The 21,868-nt window shown below is 44.4% G+C and overlaps 1 protein-coding gene across 1 annotated transcript in view; it reads right to left on the reverse strand.

The window, feature by feature from the left end:
* Nucleotides 1-21,868, reverse strand: part of LOC134456131 (phospholipid phosphatase-related protein type 4) — a 45,929-nt gene that overhangs the window by 18,032 nt on the left and 6,029 nt on the right. Inside the window, exon 2 of the mRNA XM_063207562.1 lies at nucleotides 14,083-14,268. Coding sequence (XP_063063632.1) covers nucleotides 14,083-14,268 — 186 coding nt within the window. The remainder of the gene's footprint in view (nucleotides 1-14,082; nucleotides 14,269-21,868) is intronic.

The raw sequence follows: 21,868 nt of genomic DNA on the forward strand, positions 1-21,868 counted from the left end.
TAACCCCCCTGCCCTGCACAGTCAGAAAAGGGCACTGCAGAGACTTTTTAAGTTATTCTTGTGACGATGCAGCATGCGCCCAAGCTGCCACGAGGTGTTTTTTTCAAATGACCTTGTAAGCAGAGGGCCCTTCTCTCCTCGTGCTTCCTTTGGCATGCTCGCGCACTCTCCAAATGATATTCGGAAACGACCTTGTTCCTTGCTCCTACGGCAGCAGGTACTTAATTCAGTGTGTGACGACGGTAATGCAGTGTCACTGTGTGAAATTTAGTCAAGGAACATTAAAAAGTAAGCATGTATTTGCCCCACTCTGTAGGCTACTGTATCCACCCATCTCTCTCTCTCTCTCTCTCTCTCTCTCTCTCTCTCTCTCTCTCTCTCTCTCTCTCTCTCTCTCTCTCTCGCCTGTTCTGTCTGTCTTAGCAATTGATGTTCTATTTATAAAGGGTGTAATGGCATATCCTGGGGTAAACACAGTATTGCAAAAGCAAGCTGGTCTCTAATTGAAAATGACTGCAGGGCATGTAAATACAGTAATTAATGCAAACATGCCATTTTCATAATAATTGACAAACAGTAATTTTATAGCAATATTATTAGAACTACGAAAAATCTTTAATAATAACTCTCTCTGTCTGCCTGCCTGCCTGCCTGTCTGTCTGTCTGTCTGTCTGTCTGTCTGTCTGTCTGTCTGTCTGCCTGTCTGCCTGTCTGTCTGTCTGTCTGTCTGTCTGTCTGTCTGTCTGTCTCTCTGTCTGTCTGTCTGTCTGTCTGTCTGTCTGTCTGTCTGTCTGTCTGTCTGTCTGTCTCTCTGTGTTGTACTGCAAAATACAGCATTTTAATGCAGTAGTATGCAGTGTATTGTATACAAAGGCACTGAAGTCCTTGCCTGATTGTCATCAACTTTCAAATCTCACACCGAGATGTTGGTCTGACCAAGATGATAACGAATAATGTTTCCCAAACGGTCAGGTTAACGGTCCCTCAGTTGATCCCTACTGGTCCAGGCAAGAAAAGGCTGTGCCGAAGTTTAAACCAAACATGTTCTTAGTCCCAATAGAACATCTATGCTTAAACCATGTCACTGCCCTGAACACACCTTTACCAAGGGTTGTTGGGGCTGCTCAACGTTGATTGCTTCCAAACAAAGTGGGTGGAGTTCCCAATTTCCCCGGAGTTCAGAAACAATATTGCTCCTTACCTGACTAGAAGGTGTTGCGTCACTAGTCCTGCAACTGCAATTTCTTTTCATAAGGGAGGTGATGTTGTGGAGGTGTTGTCTTATTGTGTTTGACATGTTAAGCCAAGGTTAATAAAGACCTTGAGTACAAAGGTCAATCACAGACCATGTGTCACCTACTCTTGCCCTAGCAACGTGCTCAGACATCCTGCGTTATGGTATGAAATTGCTGTGCATTTTCCCCTATTTACTGTATCATAGTCTAAAAAGCAGCCTTTGACATGAAACACGATTTAATCTTACAGTCACAATAACAAAGGCAATGCCTGTGGGAAACCTCGGCTCAATTCTTCCTTTGCACACAGCACATGTGGTTTCGCTAATTGGCTCATCTACATGGCTGGAGAGGTGTTTTAGAAATGAAATAAACACAGCTAACAATTTATAAGCTCATTTGCTTTCATGAAAATTAACCGTCACTTGGCTAACTGAGTTGCACCTAAATCAATTCACGCCCCCAACTATAACCTTAATGTACACGTTTCAACAGATGCTTTATAAATAGCATACTGTATCTGTGTGTAGAGAGTCCCATGGGCAAAGCTTTTGTGTAGGCCTCTCGCAGAATTCTGCGAATCCAGAAAGCCTTTCATTGCACCCTATATATTGCAAGCCATTACATCATGTTACATTACCCTACAGTTAGCAGATACTTTCAGCCAAAGAAATTTAGTCTACAATAGTGAACATAAATCAAGGCATAGCGATAGGGAGAAGAGAGGCAGTGGTAGCGTGATAACACAGTAGGCCTACAGACTACAGAGCAAGCAAGTCTATTATAACAAGGTGCGTAGGCTATACAGACAGTACTGTGCAGTAAGTAGAGGTTAGCATTGTTAGGATGTGAAGTGCTCAGACCAATTCCCATCTCTGCCTAGAAGACAAATAGGTGGGTGCTTTTAATGGACCATTGTGCGTTGTTTTCTGGTGCGCACACACAATAAGTCATCCGCAACTTCACATCTCTTAAAGGGACACTGTGCAGGAAATGATCAAAAAAGGTACTGCAACAATGCCGCTCATTGAAACTGGGTTGCCTATTGCAAAATGTGATCTTTTCATGAAAATTTACTGAGTAATAAGCTAATATTTTCTAGTATGGCCCAATTACAGTCATTTTTGCAGCTAAAGATGTCTAGTTCTGGACTTTCAAAATGGCGGACCATGGAGAAGATCCCCCTTTTCATGTAGGCTATGAAAAGTGCAATTTTTCCAGTCATAATGAATACTTAGAATTTGATGGTGGTGGTAAGTATTCATGAAAAAGGTAACATTAGTGAATGGATGGCATGAATTCTGGAAAAAACAACTTAAAATCTTACACAGTGTACCTTTAAGTATTCTCGCTAATTTAGTATATGTATCTCAAAACATTTGCGTAACCTCTTCGTAGTATTTGCAATGCACATTCCAGGTCCAAGTCTCACACAAATATAATGTGAAGGTTGTGAATCATCAGCAGACACCTTACAACACGGCAGCAAGTTTTAGGGGTGATATTTTGGAGTCTGTTGAGTCATTTCAAACATGCACACTTGAATCAGCTGCTGCTCTTCATTACACGAGTGTCGTAGACTGAAAAAAATTCTCAATCTGCAGTTTGTTGTTGTTTCATTGTCTATTTCAGTGCTCTACGCAGATCCTAGGCAAGCAAAGCATTACTCATCCATGATGACGATGACATGGGCCCGACATCATAGCATTAGGGGCTAATGCACTGTACAGATGCAGAATCAGTGTAAGGCATCTCATTGGCAATTAGTCATCCCTGCTAAAACGATAAAGTAGACTGACACTGACTTCTTTCAACATGGCACTACATGTGATAAGAATTGAGTAGCAAAATTCACAAGCAAATATATAGTAAATAAGGAAAAAGACAATTGGCTTTACACATCAGCTCCAACAATAATACTGTATATCTCTAATACTGTACTTAAGACAGGAGAAGTGTTGAAATACATCCTGAGTTCCTGAGTTTTTTTATATGTAGGTTAGAAAATGCAACCTCCGCACCTCAAACTCACATACACAGCAAAATATTCAAGAGGCATCCACACAATAGCTAGGGGGCAGAAATCAAGGAAACGTTAGGCATCATGATCAAGTGTTGCCTCCAGAACTGTTGTGTTGTGATAGCTTTCCTTTCTAGGACAAGTTATCCAAAAATAAAAAAGTCTTTTGTTACTAATTTCCACACTTGACTGCGGTGGTGCACATGCACATTTTAACACAGGCACCGTCGGGATTACTGAGCCTAGTGTGTGACATTCGGCTTTGGGCCCAGGCGGGTGAGAAGTTTAAAACACAACAGGGGCTCGAGGTTTTCATTTTAATTTTCCTCTTTGGCTAAACCTTGCCAGGGAGGGTGGTAAGGATACCTATTTCAGTCATGCCAAAAGCCTTACAGAGGAGGGGGTATGGATATGCCTGTTTCAGTCATGCCCAGAGCCTTAATGGGGAGGGGGTAAGGATATTTCAGTCATGCCAAAAGCCTTACAGGGGAGGCGGTAAGGATCTACCTATGTCATCCATGCCCAAAGTCTGCCAGAAGAGGCGGTAAGGATCTACCTATGTCATCCATGCCCAAAGTCTGCCAGGGGAGGGCAGGTGCTAAGGATATGCCTACAGTAAGTCCATTGCCATGCCAGTGCCATGCCTTCCAGCGCATACTGAAGCTTAAGCGCATTCTCAAACTGTGGGGATGGCTTGGTTTTTGTATTTGTTCATACCCAAACCATACCAAGGGAGGTGGTAACGATATAGCTAATTCATCCATGCCCAAAGCCTGACGGGAGGGGGCAGGTGCTAAGGATATACCTAAGGTTGGCCTTGGTGCGGAATGAGCAGCCCCAGTGCCATGCTTGCCTTCCAGTGCATACTAAAACTGCAGGGATGGTTTGATTTTAATGTTTGTCCATGCCCAAACCATACCAAAGGAGGTATCAATTAATTAAAAAGATAAACTTTATTCATCCATGCCAAAGCCTGACAGGAGGGGTGGTAAATAAATATAATGTACACCTAGTATAGCTATGCACAAAGCCTGCCAAGAAAGGGGAGGTGCTGAGGATATACCTAAGGTTGGCCTTGGCACGCAATGAGCAGCCCCAGTGCCATGCCTTCTAGCCTCTCGGGCCAGTGTACAGTTTCCTAAGCACACCACTGCCACTGCCGTTATGCTCTGTCACTTTCACTGCCACTATTCTCCCCTGCCACCCTGCCCTGCCCTGCATGCCACAATGACAGCCACGGCGTTGTCAGCCATAATCATCCCAATCTAAGAAAAAAAACCAAAGCAAAAAAACCTGAGACAACTGGGGTACAGTCATTGGGATTACCGAGGCCAGTGTGTGACCATCAGCTTTGGGCCGGGTGAGGAGTTTAAAACACAACAGGGTCTTCATTTTAATATTCATCCATGCCCAAAACCTGCCAAGGTAGGTGCTAAGGATATACCTAAGCAGGCCCGCCGACAGGGGGGACAAAGGGGCATGTTGTACCGGGCCCAGGGAGATAGGGGCCCCAGAATTGGTTCCCCATTACATTGTATATATACAGTAGGGGGCCCTTTCAGTTGACTTAGTCCTGGGCCCAGCGAAAGCTGTCAGCTGCCCTGTACCCAAGGTTGGCCCTAGCACAAAATGTGCAGCCCACCCAGTGCTTTACCGTCCAGCCTCTGGGACCAATGTCCAGTTTCCCATGCCCGCCACTGTCACTGCCGTTCCATTGCCACTACTGTCTGTCTGCCACCCTGCCACCATTATTCTCCTCTGTCACCCTGCCCTGCCCTACCCTTCCCTGTCTGTGATGCCATCCCTCCTCCTCCTCCCTATCTGAAAAAAATGAGACAACTGGCAGCCCAGCGTGTGGGCCAAGGCACCTGCGGCAGCCTCCCACCTGACACCAAATCTGTTCAGTGGCATGAGCGGCACACAAGAGACGCGGGCAGGGGAGATTAACAAGGCCAGGCGTTAATGTCATCTTTATTATGTGGGATGAAATGTACGCATTCCACTCACATGATGTGGCGGCTGTGATAGCCAATGGATACAACACGTTGGGTGATCTGACCATAAAAGCCATCTGACAGGGTGGTGACAGTGTATGGTTGAAATGTTATAGCCCTGGCAAAATTAGGTGCTCGTTTTGGGGAAGTCCCAAAAGAGCACAGTGCTTGCGTTTGGAGGTGAATTAATTATATTGCTGGCATGCTGCACACATTATCGCTTGCCGACACTAATTTGACTGTCACTCGTTTTAGTGCCTTGTGTTTTTTTTACCCCCAATTAATCCCAATCAGAATATTTCATGGACTTTCTCATCAGAACCAATTACATACGATTGGTTCGAACAGTCCATGTAATGAAGAGGGATTCATTTTTTTTTTTTTAGAAAATGTGACTGCATTGCGGTGAATTTTGTTTTGAGTGGGAACTGTGAACGAACAGAAGACACATCAGATGGATTGCAATAACAGAGAGTGCTGGCACTAAAGCCAAAACAATCCCATCTGTTGCGTTCCCCAGTTGTGTAACAATCAGTGAATATAAGACGAGATGATTGGTGTAAACGAACATCTCATTCACAGTTGAAAATTGGCATTTGTGGTTTCCGTGTGTGTGTGTGGCACACTGTTTACGTGGGTGACTGGTTTTGGAACACTCCAGGGCTGACACGGAATGCCTACGTTGCCATGACTACGCAGTTGTGACCTCACAATAACTGAGGATGGCTGCGAGGCAGGCAGCTAAGTTACATCACTTGGAAGTGGGCAGATCAGCTTGCATCAGCTGCTGAATCACGGCCCCAGATGTCATCGTGGTCATCTGAAGTCGGACCACTCATGCACGTATGTGCTGTCTTTTAGTACGATGTCCCCAGGCAGGCCCCTTTTTTCAACTCCCACTCAGGACTTTTTACAGACTCTGTCTCTTCCACTGTGACTTTCATTCGCTTTTCGTTCCTGTGAAAAGTTATTCCACCAATGTGAAATTGTTACATTATTTCTTTCAACTGTCTGAAAATCAAAACACCTCAAAAAGCCCAACTTCTAATTTCGTCTAGATTCAGGTACATTTTCCCAAGTTTTCTGCCTTTAAACCCTATCATAACATTACTTTAGTATTTGTTAGGCATATCACCTGAAATTTGTCATAGTGGGAGTCATGTGAAGTGCAGAAGCGTATTATGCAACAAGGGGAACAGAGACGTTTCAATGCAAAATCAGTTTACGTAACAATGTCTGTTTTACAGCACATACACTCTGAAACCCTATACCCCTACTCTCTGAATACCTAATGCCTTCTACATCAGAAGTATACAGCCCACACCTCATTCATAACCCCCACCTTCCTACCACACACATAGTATTTATTGCCCAACACACATACCGTACTATACTATCTTCTCTGACTCACAGTTCATAGTCCCCACACAAACAACCCATTGCACTTTTTTGCACCCCTTCCCCCTCCTTGCACCCCCCCCCCCCCCCCCACCGACCGCTACCCGACTGCTCACTCTTTGGCACTACTGCCCTCACACCTCCCCATATATATATATATACAAACACAAACACACAAACACATATGCAGAGTACAGGTGCACAACTCTAATTTTCACTGCTGTTTTCTATGCACGTGACGAATAAAACTCCTTGTATCCTAGTAAAGTAAACAGACCTAGTTCACACACGAACGTTCCAAAAAGTGTTATGTAAATGTCTCCTTCATTGCCTAAAGTAGAACAACAGCAACTGAAATGGCTGATGGATCTAGGAGGATAATGGGATAGCTTCTGCTAGCACATGCCACCCCACATAATGCTCCATCACATTCACACCATCAAACATACCCAGATCATATGTAGGAACGCACGCACGCAGGCACACACGCACGCACACACACACACACACACACACACACACACACACACACACACACACACACACACACACACACACACACACACACACACACACAGACACACAGACACACACACACGCACACACACAAACCATCTACCCATCCGGTGCCACTTGACACCCTGCAGAATGCTCCATCAGGGACATGAGGTTTTGATGGAGCATCCCACAATTAATTCCAAATTGGATACGCACACAATCACACCCATTACACAAACCCATTACACACACACACACACACACACACACACACACACACACACACACACACACACACACACACACACACACACACACACACACACACACACACACACACACACACACACACACACACACACACACACACACACACACACACACACAAACAAGGCAGTAAAAGTGTGCTGCTGTTTCACATAACTGGCTATTCCATCAAGAGAGGCATGCCTTTCTGCAGACAGGGGGAGTTCACACTTCCAAACCATTTATCCCTCCTGTCATTTCCATAACAACAGACTAATATGCCTTGAGAACTCAGCGGGAAGCCGACTGTGAAATAATCAATGTATTTCTGCATGAGAGCCCAGCCAGTGCTATACTGTGCTACGCTGTGCTGCGGCCCAGCTAGCTTTCAGGAGACATGCACACGCACATGCAAACACACACACACACACACACACACACACACACACACACACACACACACACACACACACACACTCACACACACACGTGCACGCACACACACACACACACACACACACACACACACACACACACACACACACACACACACACACACACACACACACACACACACACACACACACACACACACACACACACACACACACACACACACACACATACAGTATATACATGCACATGCACACATGCACACACGCACACGCGTACAAGTGCCAAACACAGAAACATAGTATACATGTGTGAATTGATGTGCTACCCCATAGTAACATGTATTACTAGAGACATGCATTTGTGAATCCACATATACGTACGCCTGACACTAGGGCTGTAACGATATTGTATCGAAAACAACCTTATGATTTGATGTGATAGTGTTTCCAAACTTAAGTGGAGATACATTTCAGAACTCGTGGGGTGTATCGAACCGTAGGTCAAAAATCGTGATACGAACTGAATCGTGAGTTGAGTGTATCGTTACAGCCCTACCTGACCCTGATACTAAATATACATACTGCTGCACACACAGAAATCGTGCTCTTTCTTATAAAATTGCCATCACACACACGCACACGCACGCACGCACGCACACACCCACCCACCCACACACACACACACACACGCACACGCACACTCATACAACCATGCACGCACGCACGCATGCACGGACACACACACACATACACGCACACACAAGGATGGGGTCAAAGAGGTTCCTGCACTTAGACCCTGTCTATACCAATGCAGCACTTCTTTGGTCAGTCTAGCTGTGGCGTTTTGTCTCTGCTCTGCTCATCTGTGCGGGTCTGTTTTGTAAATGGACAAATTGACCCCTAGCGTCTGGCATGAAGAGATGAGACGAGGACGCATTCACAGCGATGAATGGACAGCATCAGAATAAAAGGGTAAAGGAGGGAGAGAGGGAAAGATGGGGCGATAGAGGAAGGGATAAACAGAAGGATGGGAGGATAGAGGAAGGGATGGAACGATGGGGTGATAGGGGAAGTGGTGGAGGAATAGAGGGATAGGAGAGGGGATGGTGAATGGAGGGAGGGAGGGAGGGAGGAATGCATGGGGTGATATGGGAAGTGGTGGAAAGAGGGAGAGTTGGAGGGGTAGAGAAAGGGAAGGATAGAGAGAGGGAGGGAAGAATGAAGGAAAGCATTGCATGCACAACACCAGAGAAGGGCAAGAAGGGAGACAAGGGGAGAAAGAGAAGGGAGGGAGGGGGGATGGAGGGTAGAGAAAGGGATGGATAGATGGAAGGATTGAGAGAGGAGGAAGGAGGCATAGTGCAAAACACAACGCAACGCAACGCAAAGCAACACAACACAACACAACACAACACAACACAACACAACACAACACAACACAACACAACACAGCACAGCACAGCACAGCACAGCACAGCACAGCACAACACAGCACAGCACAACACAACGCAACGCAGCACAGCACAGCACAGCACAACACAAAACAACACAGCACAACAACGCACAACACAACCCCATCCCACCCGGCAGCGAAACGGCCCGCAGTGGGCGGCAGTCGGAGGAGAGGGACAGCAGCCGGAAGAGAGGGAGGGATAAGGGGGAGAGATAAATGGAGGGATGAGGGAGAAGAGAGGAAGAGAGAAGCGTCAGGGGTGGCAGTCGGAAGAGAGGGGCGTCAGGGGCGTCCACTGAGTGGGCACTTTGGAATACAAAGAGTCTGCCAGAATGCCATGGAGACCAGCTCTGCTTTGCGTTGCTAGGAGAGAGCGCCGACCGAGCCGAGCCCAGCTAAAAGGGAATCAAACAGCAAGCAGCACAATGCCCGCCGCACAGTACCGCAAACGAACATGTCTGAACAGTGTTCACCAGCTCGTCTCTCTTTTATGATGCACAGTGGTGGTGGTGATGGGTGTGTTTAACAAGGCAAATGTGGTAGTCTTAACTGCTCCGGATAGTTTCTCTCTCTTTTTGCTATTTATGGCATACGGAAAATCAGGTCAAAGGAAAGGGAATTCTTTGCGTAACATGCCCAAAAAGGCGATGAGATGTGAAACACATGAAAAAGATCTCCCCACCTACCATGCACCGTCTACCTATAAATAACACTGACTTCCTGCACCACAGGAGCCAAGGGATCCTTTCCCACATCCACTTTTGAAATGTGCTTCAGCTGTAGATACAACATCTACAGTAGGGTATAATTTTAAAAAATGAGGTAAAATGAATCTCCATCATGCTCAAATAGCAGTATAGCATGTTTTTTAACCAGAACATTTCAGTATGTTTTTCATCTTTGAAGCAGGTGACTTTTTGAGGCAGTATTGAAAACAAATAGAGCTGTCAATGAGGTGCTGCAACATATGTTGTACAACTGTAAAACATATATCCACTAAACTGCTCTATTTGGAAATGGGTAATATTCTAAGATGAACTCTGATTGAATGATTGAATGTGAATGATCAAGTTCACACCACGATATTCTGACAACTAAACAATTTTCTCGCTGTCCAAAGTAATCCACATGGATACTAGATATACAGTAGCTTAGCTTTGCCATGTCAGTTAGCAATCATTTTGCAAAGCATGTAGCTATTTAAGCTATGGGTTAGGTAAGACATTTGTATTATTAAACCAAAACAGCATAATAGCTAGGGATGGAACGGTTCACAAAATTCACGGTTCGGTTCATATCACGGTATCAGGGTCACGGTTTTCGGTTCTCTACGGTTCTTTTTTTTTTTTTTCATGATAAATGGAGCACTGGGAATATTAAAACATATTTATATAACTGCAATTATAAAGTGATGAGCAAGTTGAATCAGCTGTCGTTAGCTGATGTGCGCTGTCTGAACGTCCCAAATGCCCTCTTTCAAGTGGCTAATAGAATCAGAGTTATCACTAAATATCCTACATATGGTTTGTATAGGCTTGTAATATGAAAATTGTGTGATTTTAATTGTGTCATCCTCTGATTGGTCTTATATATTAATGTGTTAATCAGAGAGACTGGATAAGATACTCCTAGAATCTCTGTTTTACGTATTTTTCTGGGCAGTACATGAATTGCGGTTTGCCACGGACTGCATTTCACGGTTCGGTATGGTGTGTGAATTGTACGGTTTCGGTTTTCGGTGCGGTTTGTACCATCCCTAATAATAGCACAAAAAGAGGTTATGCAATTGTAAAGATATGCATGGCACACATTAACTCTCCTTACGCTACCCTGAAATTACCATCTTGCTTCATGGCAGCATTTTGCCCATCTGTGAGGTTTCTCAGCCAGATTTCGCCTCATGCCACTAAGGCTATGTCTGGCCTGGAGCACCTCCATGTACTGTAGTATATGCACAGTAAGAAATGCAGTGTTAATTCAACACTTAGAGAGTGCTCCGGGGCCAAATACAATCTAGAGGATGTTAAATCGACTTTGTAAGTGCTGAAATAACACACATACAGTTTACCGTGTGGGAGGCCTTCACGAGTTGCCTGCCCAGCCACCACACTGAAATCCAACCAGGCATCTGTGGCACAAAATGCTAAATTATGGGCTGTTATTTGTAGAGATTTTCAGTTGACCTGCCACAACCTGTGTGCCACCTTGGCGCTTACATTATCTGCTAAATGTTTCCCCATCTTGGTGAAAGTGAGCCTAAATCAGTGTACAACTAGAAGCATTCAGCGAGTGCAAATTCCGCCAAGGCCATGTTAAACCCTATTTTTTAAAAATAATTTCAAGTCAACTGGAAAGTCAAAATTTTCCCTATCCTGCAATACTGAAGAATCTTAACAAAGAAATCCTGATCGTGAACTGGATCACCACCAACACCTGTTCCTTTTTGTCATTTCGAACAAGTCCACAACATTTCATCAAAATCCATTCATAACCTTTTGAGTTATCCTGCTGACAGACAAACAAAAAGACAAAGAGACAAACAAACAAACCAAAGCAACCGAAAACATAACCTCCTTGGCGGAGGTAAATATCAAAAGCTGTCAGCTACAGTTATCAGGCTATAGAAAGTGCAGCTATCCAATGCTACACACATTTCACTACATACAACATCACTGATAGCTATCCCTAAGTAGGAGCATAGAGTACACTGTAATATCTGCTCAATATTAATGGTGATACTCATTAATCTGTAATAAATTGCACATCTGAGGAGGGCTGTGCCGTGCATATACTGTTTGTAAAAAAAGACAGATCCAGTCCAAGAAACCACAAAGGCACAGTCCTGTTGCTGCTATCTGGAGCAGTATTTGAAGGCCACAGCCTAGACAGGGCCTTGTGGTGTTTGATGAACTATGCATCACAGTTCACTATCCAGAGTGTACATGGCTATGGCCGCTTTGAAAAGCGTGTCAGCTCAGAAGTAAAGATGCTCTGTTATATGTATATTCAAAAGAATAAAACCCAGATCTGAGCCTCGTTTGTACCTTTATAATGCAACCAAGTGGAGCATTTATTAATCCAATGTGCTGCCGTGCTGTTCAGGCTAATGCACTTCTCACGAGCCATATAGGACAAACAACTGCTTATGCAATGGTCCATTACAATTTCAACAACTCCGTTGAATACAATACATGTTGAAAGTAATTGGGTTCATTCAGCATGTCATACTAACCTGAGGGACGAACTGGCATTTCATTCTTCACTAATTTAAACTCAAGCAGTTAAGTGATTTAAAGGAATCATTTATTTTCTAAAGCTCCGACAATTATCGGAAACATGAGAATGTATTAAGACATAGCAACATATGCTGTAAAAAGCATAATCCAAAAGGCACACTTGCCGTACTTTATATCAATTTACTTAAAGGATAAACATCTCATTACAAATCAAAGGCTTTGTAAAGAGCGTAATTATGTTTTAACATCTTGTGATATCTTGAGATGGGCAATCCAATCTTCAAAGAGTAAAAAAATCACCATGTGCTGATTCTAGCAGTGTTCATGCAGAAGGACAGCCATGTTCCACAACCGGTAGCTAATTTGCCTACCTAAAGAACTGTGCTAATTAGAATCTGATGTTTGTTTTTGTAAATAGCTGGACCAAATACAGTATATGTGCGTGGTGTGGACTACAGTGTATAGTATGTCTTTGAAGTGGGATTACCCACTTTTTAATGCAACACTAAGCAGTCCTAAAATAATGTTTCTACAAGGATTTGAATGGCTCATTAGCTTGTAATAGCACTGCTGAATTAGCCTTTTGCGAATTCTTTTCGTGACATCAAGCAAGTTCCATTTTGAAACGAAGCAGGTATGCACAAATATCGGTTGCAGGTGGAAAACAGTGTTGTGTGTTTTTATGTACTGTATATGTCTATGAAACCACATCCGATATATACCTGCTTCAAATGTATTGAATAAAAAATGTATCTGACATCGCATGAAATAGACCTGCCTTCCACGGGCTATGACCCCATTAAGTAACCTTTGAGCTGTGGGCTGTCTCTCTGTAGTTTGAATGACACAATTCCATTCACAACCTGTGAGCAAAAAAAGAAACAAACTTCTTATATACAATGAAACCCACTGACGCTTAACAGGAATATTATAATACAACTCTTGATGCTTTCATGCAAAGCCTATATCATAAGCTTATTATCAAATGGTGGTAATGACCAAGTCTTAGTAATCTTTGACCTCAGTGATGTCATAGCAATGCTTTTTTCAGAATCCAGTAAGACAGATCACCGTAGATCCCATCTGCAACAGAGACCTATATCTTTAGAATGACTGAATACAAACACTTCTTATGCACGTCCTGTAAGATTATACTGACAATTTACGAATAAACCTGTCAGACAACCAAAGATGATCTCTTCTTAAAGTGACAGGCAACTTTAGCCTGACTTGCAGATGGACATTTCTTATCGAGATGGCAGGGACGTCAAAGCAATAAAGCCTACCCTATAGGCTATGTAAGATTATACAGGCGAGTTTTAAACCTATAGTCTGATTGAAGAAAACGATTTCTTACCGTGATGGACGGTAAGAATATAGGCATATAGGCTACTCTATTAGGATATAGGAAGACCCGTAGTTTATAAATATATATTTATATATTGTTTATATAAATATAAATCTGTTTATATATATAATATAAACAAATATACTGCTTAGGAAATGTATACAGATGACTTTCATGATCTCTTCATACCGTGATGGCAAGGGGCGGCAATAGGAAGACTTTTAAACCTGTAGCTCGGCCGAATACATAAGCTTCTTACCGTGATGGCAGGTGCGGCGAAGGCCAGGCTGAGCAGCATGAGGAAGGGGACGGCCTCGTGCGTGGGCTCGATGTAGGGTAGGCTCAGGCTGCGGTCGTTGCAGCTGAAGCCCGAGCGCACCGGCTTGAACATGTCCGTCAGCTCCAGGAAGTACAGACTCACCACCGACGACACCAAGATGGGCAGCTGTGCAAAGGAAGAAATAAGAGGATCAGTGAAATGAAAAATAAATAAATGGTAGAGTACAATGGTGTTACCTCCTCCAGAGTGAACTTTGTTTTGGGAGGTAGGGGTGAGAACCGAACAAACAAACCAACAATGGGGTCGCTGTGGCGCAGCGCGCTAAGCCCCCCACATTTGGGCTTGCATGCCCATGGGGACCCCAGTTCGAGTCCGGCCGGGGTCATTTCCCAATCCCACCCCGTCTCTCTGTCCCACTCGCTTCCTGTCACCATCTCAGACTGTCCTATCAAATAAAGGCATAAAAGCCCCTAAAAAATATATTTAAAAAAAAATAATTTAAACAAACCAACAATTGCAACCTATTATTATTACTCACAGTAATTATGATTAATGAAGCAAGTAAAGACTCTTCACTTTTGTGACTTCTTCTGTATATTTCCTGTGCACTTTGTATCTGCTAGTGATGTTGACTATGACTATGTCCTCTATTTTAAGCCGCTTTGGTTAAAAAGTGTCTGCCAAATTCAATGTAATGTAATGTAATTATTGAAACCTTCATTTACAGTGATCAATCACAACTATAATAATTGTTTATTATTGCTGCTGTATACTGTATGTGTTCTTCATATTCCATGTTTGTTCATATAAGCTACTGTTCCGGAGAAAACACAGAACTACATGTAATCACCTGCCCAATCAAATAAATCAAGTCAAGTCAAGTAGGTTTTATTGTCAATTTCTTTACATGCACTGGTCATACAAAGAATTTGAAATTACATTTCTTGCTTTCCCATGCAGACATAGACTAATCTAGGTAAGGACATAGACAGTATGGACATAGACAGTACTTATACATGGACATAAGACAGTATGGACATAGACAGTGCTCATACAGACATTTAAAGTGCAAGACTGGACAACAGAAGACTTGTAGAGAACATACATTAAGAGGAGGTAATTGTTGTGCTTTTCCTAAGAGTCCTTTATAGCGTTCTGGCATAGTAATAGTAGCATTTTGAAGAAAAATAAATATTAAAATAGGTCTATCAAGTACACCAGCAGCAGTGTGTGTGTGTGTGTATATGCAGCATTTTCCCATAATCTAAAGCCCTACTAAGAGAAGCTCATGAAACTTTTGTTGAGGCCCAGATGTCTGTCAGGAGTTTAGTAAGGAAAATGCTTGATGGCTTGATGCGGAAACATGAAAGTGCTCTTAAGTCATGCACCACAGAAACATGAGGTCGTCAGCTCTGCTCCGCATGTACACAGTTGACAGCACCATTTAGATCCCTGTGGCTCTAAAACAACTCAAGGGCAGGACGCATGGTGCAGGGTCTGCCCCTAAAACCAGTCATGTTGGCAGTGGTGGTGGTGGTGGTCCTGGTGGACACACGTCACTTGTATTATTAAAACAGGGCCACCATAAAGAGGGGCTCTGTAGTGCATCACAGGTTGTCCTGTAAACAGGACCCAACCGTCAAGCAGTGCTACACTCCTGGATCAGGTTTGAGTCAGGGTTAGGGGTGGGGGGAGGGGGTTAGGGGGGCTACTACAGGTAGCTCATTTCGATAAAGGAGTGCATATCGACAGAACTGCTGGCGAGGCAGGTGGCTTTGGGGGGAAGGAGGATGCATGGTTGCACTGATTTCATGCTGACATGCCACAGTTCGCCGAGACCACCGAGTAATTACTTGTAAGTGCTCCGAGAGCCGCGTCTCCCTCGAGAGCAGAACTTGCTGGTTATTGCATCTAACGGCTTTAGTTTTCCCCCTTTTTTCTTTCGTGAACGAAATGAAAACAGACAGAGATCCTCACGTGGAGTCTCTCTAGAGGAGGAGACCGGAGAATTGCAGTTGAGATTGGCAGGTGCAGCACATAAGCCTCAAGGTAAACCTCAATGAAATACGCAATAAACTGTCTTGACCATGGACCTTGGCTAAAATGACTAAGGCACCGTCCTGTTACAGGGCTTAATTCCGGAACTTCTAGACCGAAGGGATTTCCTCCGTCTCTCTGTCCCACTTGCTCCCTGTCACCACCTCAAACTGTCCTTTTGATTAACCCTTTAAGACATGGCGTTATAAATATGCTGCTACCAGAACTTGTCAATGACCAAGTCGTAGTCCATGAATAAAGGCCCTATGTTATGTCACAGAAGTGAAGTACTGTGATAGTTAACTTTTCCATGACTATTACACTGGTGGCAACAAGCATAAAACCCCCTAAAAAATATTTTAAAAAGAAATACATGTGAATTGGTACAAAAATCGTCAACGGCTGATAGCCGAGCGGGTGCTGTCTTGGGGGCCAGCTGAGGAGCAGCTTCAGATAAGGGAGAGGAGAGCAAACCTTGAGTCTCCACAGTCCAATTCGCTCTGGATAAGCAGTGTGACTGATGGCAGGCTGACAGAGGTAGTAGTGGTGGTGGTCACAGGGACGGTGGGGGCAGAGGGACACATTTCTGACACGTATGCAAGACATCCCGACGTGACACGTGCTCATTACGGCAAATCAGCACAACAACAACATCTGAGCAACAGCCCAAGCGAGCTCTCCAGTGACTTGAGAGAGCTACATGAAATGGCATGGCATGGGGGGGCTGTTTACTCAAGCTCTCTCAACTGCGTAGTGGACCTGTGGGAGCATTGTGGGAGCTATGTCAGTATGTATGTATGTGTGCACCACTGTGCACGATTTCTATACGAGGGCTTCAGCGGCTCTAACAGGCTGTGTGTGTGACAGAGACCACCCAGGAAGAGCGGAACAGAAGGACATCTCGTCATGGTGTGTGTGTGTGTGTGTGTGTGTGTGTGTGTGTGGGGGGGGGGGGTGGAGAGTGGGGTGGAGAGTGGCCTCCAGCTGCGAAGGAGAGAGAGGACAGAGGAGAGAGGAGAGAGGAGAGAGGAGGGGGAGGAGAGTGAGAGAGGAGAGAGGAGGGGGAGGAGAGTGAGAGAGGAGAGAGGAGAGAGGAGGGGGAGGATACTAGAGAGAGGAGAAGAGTGAGAGAGGAGAGAGGAGGGGGAGGGTACTAGAGAGAGGAGAAGAGTGGGAGGCGGAGGGGGGGGGGGAGAAGAGAGAGGAAATTGCGAGAGGAGAAAGCGGAGAAAGCAGAGAGGAGAGAGGAGAGAACTCCACCTGCTAAGAGGAGAGAAGAGAGAGGAGGTAGGAGAGGAAATAAGAGAGAGAAGGGGTATAGGAGAGAGGAGAGGGGATGCCTGCAGCTGTGAAGGGGAGAGAGAGAGGAGAGAGAGGAGGCAGATCTGCCTCTGAAGTTGCACCACAAGCCGCAGATAGTCGGCACGCTCTGAGACGAGTGGGAAATGTTGGCCTGCGTAATTGTACTGGTTACATGGTTCTCTTTGAACTGGGTTCTAACACATGCATCCGTATGCACACACACACACACACACACACACACACACACACACACACACACACACACACACACACACACACACACACACACACACACACACACTCACTCACACACTCACACACACACACACACACACACACACACACACACACACACACACACACACACACACACACACACACACACACACACGCACACACACACCACAAGTTATACTCACACACAGCTGAGCCATATTTAACACTAATACTGCTGTATATGTAGTTATCTTACTCATGAACACAACTGCCTTACTCATGAACACAGACACTCACATGCACGCTAGGGCAGGGTTCAAAAGATTGAAATGCGATCCAATATCGATTCGCGTTCGAAAAGTGTGATATCGATTCACAACTTTGTGGATCGATCTTTTGCCTATGATTATAGGTGCTATTTTCTCAACCACATCCTGTAGCTCTCTTCCACATTCATGTACACTACATGCACAAATAGGGCCAGTGTTTTCCCACCTTTCTCTCTCATACCAAGTTTCCCACTTCTTTCTCTCATACCAAAGTATTTCATGTTTGTGTGGGTATCAAAAGTTGAGATATTTAGGTTTATAGCCGGCCTTAGAATTTTCGGCATAAATGGGTTAAAGTGACAACCCAACAATACAGAAGATCGATATTGAATCGAATCGAATCGGATCGTGGATCGAATTGGATCATGACCTTCTGGATCGGAATCGAATCGATCCAGGAAATGTGGATCGATTCCCAGCCCTTATGCACGCACACATACAGTACATGAACAAAGACACTCACTTGCACACACACGCACAGTACATTGACCTACACCTAAAAACACCTACAAAACACTGTCATTAATAATTAATTAATTATTATCATTAATATAGATGCAATAATCCAAAGGTCTACCATAGAGATGCATGCCCATGCACGCATCCATGCACACACACATGCACACACAGACCGTCCATCCATTCATACTGTATATCCCACCCCCAGCCATCCATTTCAAAATCGAAATTTCACAGGTAAGCAAATCGGTCTTCAAAACGGTCTCAAATATTTATATGCTACTCAGCTCGCTGCTCCCCCCCGTATTCGCCAAACCCATTAGGATATCCATATTAAGAAGATGAAAAGGGAGCAGGTAGCCAGGCTGAGAATACATTATCAAAATTGTGTCATCATTACTCTGTGGGTTCAGTTGAAGACTCCGTTTGAACCCAATGCTCAAATGTGTGCTGAAAGAACAAGCATCTCGATTCGTGATTCGTGCATGCCTTTGAAAGAGCTGTCTGTCCCAAGAGAGATGTGATTTTTTTTTTTAAAGCCTTGGTTGTCGGTAAGAAAAGGATATGATTTACTATGCCCCATGGGGTAATTCACCTAGATCTTCTTAGCCACTCTATCACAAACACATGTTGTATCAATGTACACACCGGAATACAATATCATCTACTGTAAATACAAAGCACTAACAGCAAATGCAGCACCAAGCCCTCACACTAACACAACAAACACCACACCGACAACGCAGTGAGTACTGGAGCCATTTGGCAATCACTGGGCCATGATGTCTCTCTTCCTTCCTCTCTCTTTCCCTTCCTTCCTCCCTCTCGCTCTCGTTCTCATTCTTTTTTCCTTTTCTGGGTGAGCAGAAATGGATCTGGGCTTGGTGCGCGCTGATATCCCACGTGTTCGCTCACTCGCTAGCTCTCGAACGGAAATATAGGTCAGTGGTAGCACCTCAGCAAAGCACGGACTCTGCAGAAATCTGCAAGGTGAAGAAGCAGCTGCTTCCCTTCTCTTCTGCTCATCTTCTCTTTCCTCTCCTCTTTGCTCTCCTTCTTTATACCCTTCTGTCATCCTCCTCTCCGTTTCTCCTATTCTCTACTCTCATGTGCTCCTCTCCTGCTCTCTGCTCTTCTTTCATCTCCTCCTCCTATCCTTCTCTACTCCCCTCTGCTCTCCTCTCTGAGCTTCTTTTCTTTCCTCTCCTCTCTGCTCTCCTTCTCTCTCGTCGGCTCTCCTTCTCCATCTTCTCCTCTTCTCTCATTCTATCCTATCCTCCAATCTCATTCTCTATCCTCTCCTCCTCCCCCATCCTTTTCAATCATCTCTACTTCTGTCTCATCATCTCTTCTCCTCTTCCTTCTTTCTCATATCTTCTCTTCTGCATTCCTTCTCTCCTCCTCTTCTCTTCTCCACTTCTTCCTCTCCACTCCCTTCTCCCTCATCCTCTGCTCTCCTTCTCTCTCCTATCATACTCTCCCATGCTCTCCTACTCTCTTTCTCCCTTCTCTTCGTTCCTCTCGTCTCTCCTCCGCTCTCCTCTCTTATCCTCCCTGTAAGCCTGGCATGCCTCCACCCCCGAGGGGGCATCTCGCCTTGATTTGATGGAGATTACATTTCTCACGACCACAAAACCACCCTCCTCAGCATCCTGTGGAGCAAACTGACGACCTAATGCTAATGCTGCTCTCTTTCAGCTTTAATAAACAGAATCGGACAGATTTTTTTATTGGATACTCACTTACATAAGGCGCTCTCTTTAAAATTCAATTAAGTGCTGACTAGACTCGTAGACTAGATTTTTAAGAAAGTATTGTAGCATGCTGTGGTGGTGTGGCGTCCGGTCAACCTGAGGCAACTCTCAAACACTGACACACTTTTCCGTGAGCAGTCCTCGGGGGGAAGCGGATGGCGCTAAATAAAGAAAAGCATGTATGCACATGGCACAACATGGAACAGCAGCTAGCTTGTTCTCTCTCTCTCTCTCTCTCTGTCTCTCTCTCTCTCTCTCTCTCTCTCTCTCTCTCTCTCACTGTTTTTAAGCCAAATCCAAACATAACAACGTCCCTCTAATCTCATTCCACCGTATCCCGTTCGCAAGTGATTACCGAAATGAGGATGTATAAAAGAAGGGAGAGAGGGAGAAGAAGGAAGGAGGGGCGGGCAAGAAAAACAGTAGTGACACCGGGGCCTGAATAATGGATGTCTACAAATGGAAGGCAGCCTTGTGTTTGCCGGCGGTTTATTTTTAGCGGCCCCTTCGCAGCAGGCACTGAAGGTGTCCCACTGCTAATGAAGCCAGGCCTGTGTGTGTGTGTGTGTCCGACCCGACCGCCTCATCTCATCCCTGGGCACGATCTCACGTTAGACCCCACTCCCTGATTACCGTGCCTCCACGCTCCTCTTCTCTGAGTAAGACCCAGCTGGGAGATAGAGATGGAGAGAGATGAAGAGGGATGTTGATAGGATGCAGAGAGAGAGAGAGAGAGAGAGAGGGAGATAGAGAGAGAGAGAGAGAGAGAGATAGAAAGAAAGAAAGAAAGAAAGAAAGAAAGAAAGAAAGAGATAGACACAGACACAGACACAGACAGAGACACAGAGAGAGAGAGACAGAGAGAGAGAGAGAGAGAGAGAGAGAGAGAGAGAGAGAGAGAGAGAGAGAGAGAGAGAGACAGAGACAGAGAGACAGAGAGACAGAGAGAGAATGAGAAGGACACAGATGGCAGTGACATACCTGGAGAAGCCACGTGTCTACGGCTAACACTTTACTAAGCATGGGTTACGAATCACAATTGTGAATCATGTGAAAGCATTATGACCTGTTTATTTATAGTATTTTGTTCATACTAAAAACAAGGCCATATGCATTTGGGGACAAGATGCTCCTCATCCTCAAAGCACCTTTGTTGACCTTGACCTTCATTCAGCTCTTGACAGAATGTGTCTTACTAACCAATGGATCTTACATGCTAAAACTGGAGGTCTTTCTCTTCTGCTTATTCATTGTATTCATCTGAATCACTCAAAACAAATTTATCCAAGTCAAGAACTTGCTGTTAACACACTGTCATTCAACATTCATCTCAACCTTATTCAACAATGTTCTTAAGTGAACAATTTGAACTTTAACAGAAGTCTTTTGTCATGGACCTAAGCAGTGGTGTAGTCTACTTTGTTATGGTGGGTATACTATGTATTTGAGCATTTTTTGAAGTGGGTATACTGTATATATTTGTGCTATTCAAAGTAATGGATCAATCAATTTTAAGTGGGTATACTGAAGTCCCTGAAATTTAGAAGTGGGTATACTCTGTATACCCGCGTTCTACGTAGACTACACCACTGAACCTAAGCTCAAAGAACTGGTCATAAAACAAAAATGGAAGAAACTGCACCTACACTGTATAAAAATAGTTCTTTA

This window comes from Engraulis encrasicolus, chromosome 9 (genome assembly GCF_034702125.1).
Source record: "Engraulis encrasicolus isolate BLACKSEA-1 chromosome 9, IST_EnEncr_1.0, whole genome shotgun sequence".
Lineage (NCBI taxonomy): Eukaryota > Metazoa > Chordata > Actinopteri > Clupeiformes > Engraulidae > Engraulis > Engraulis encrasicolus.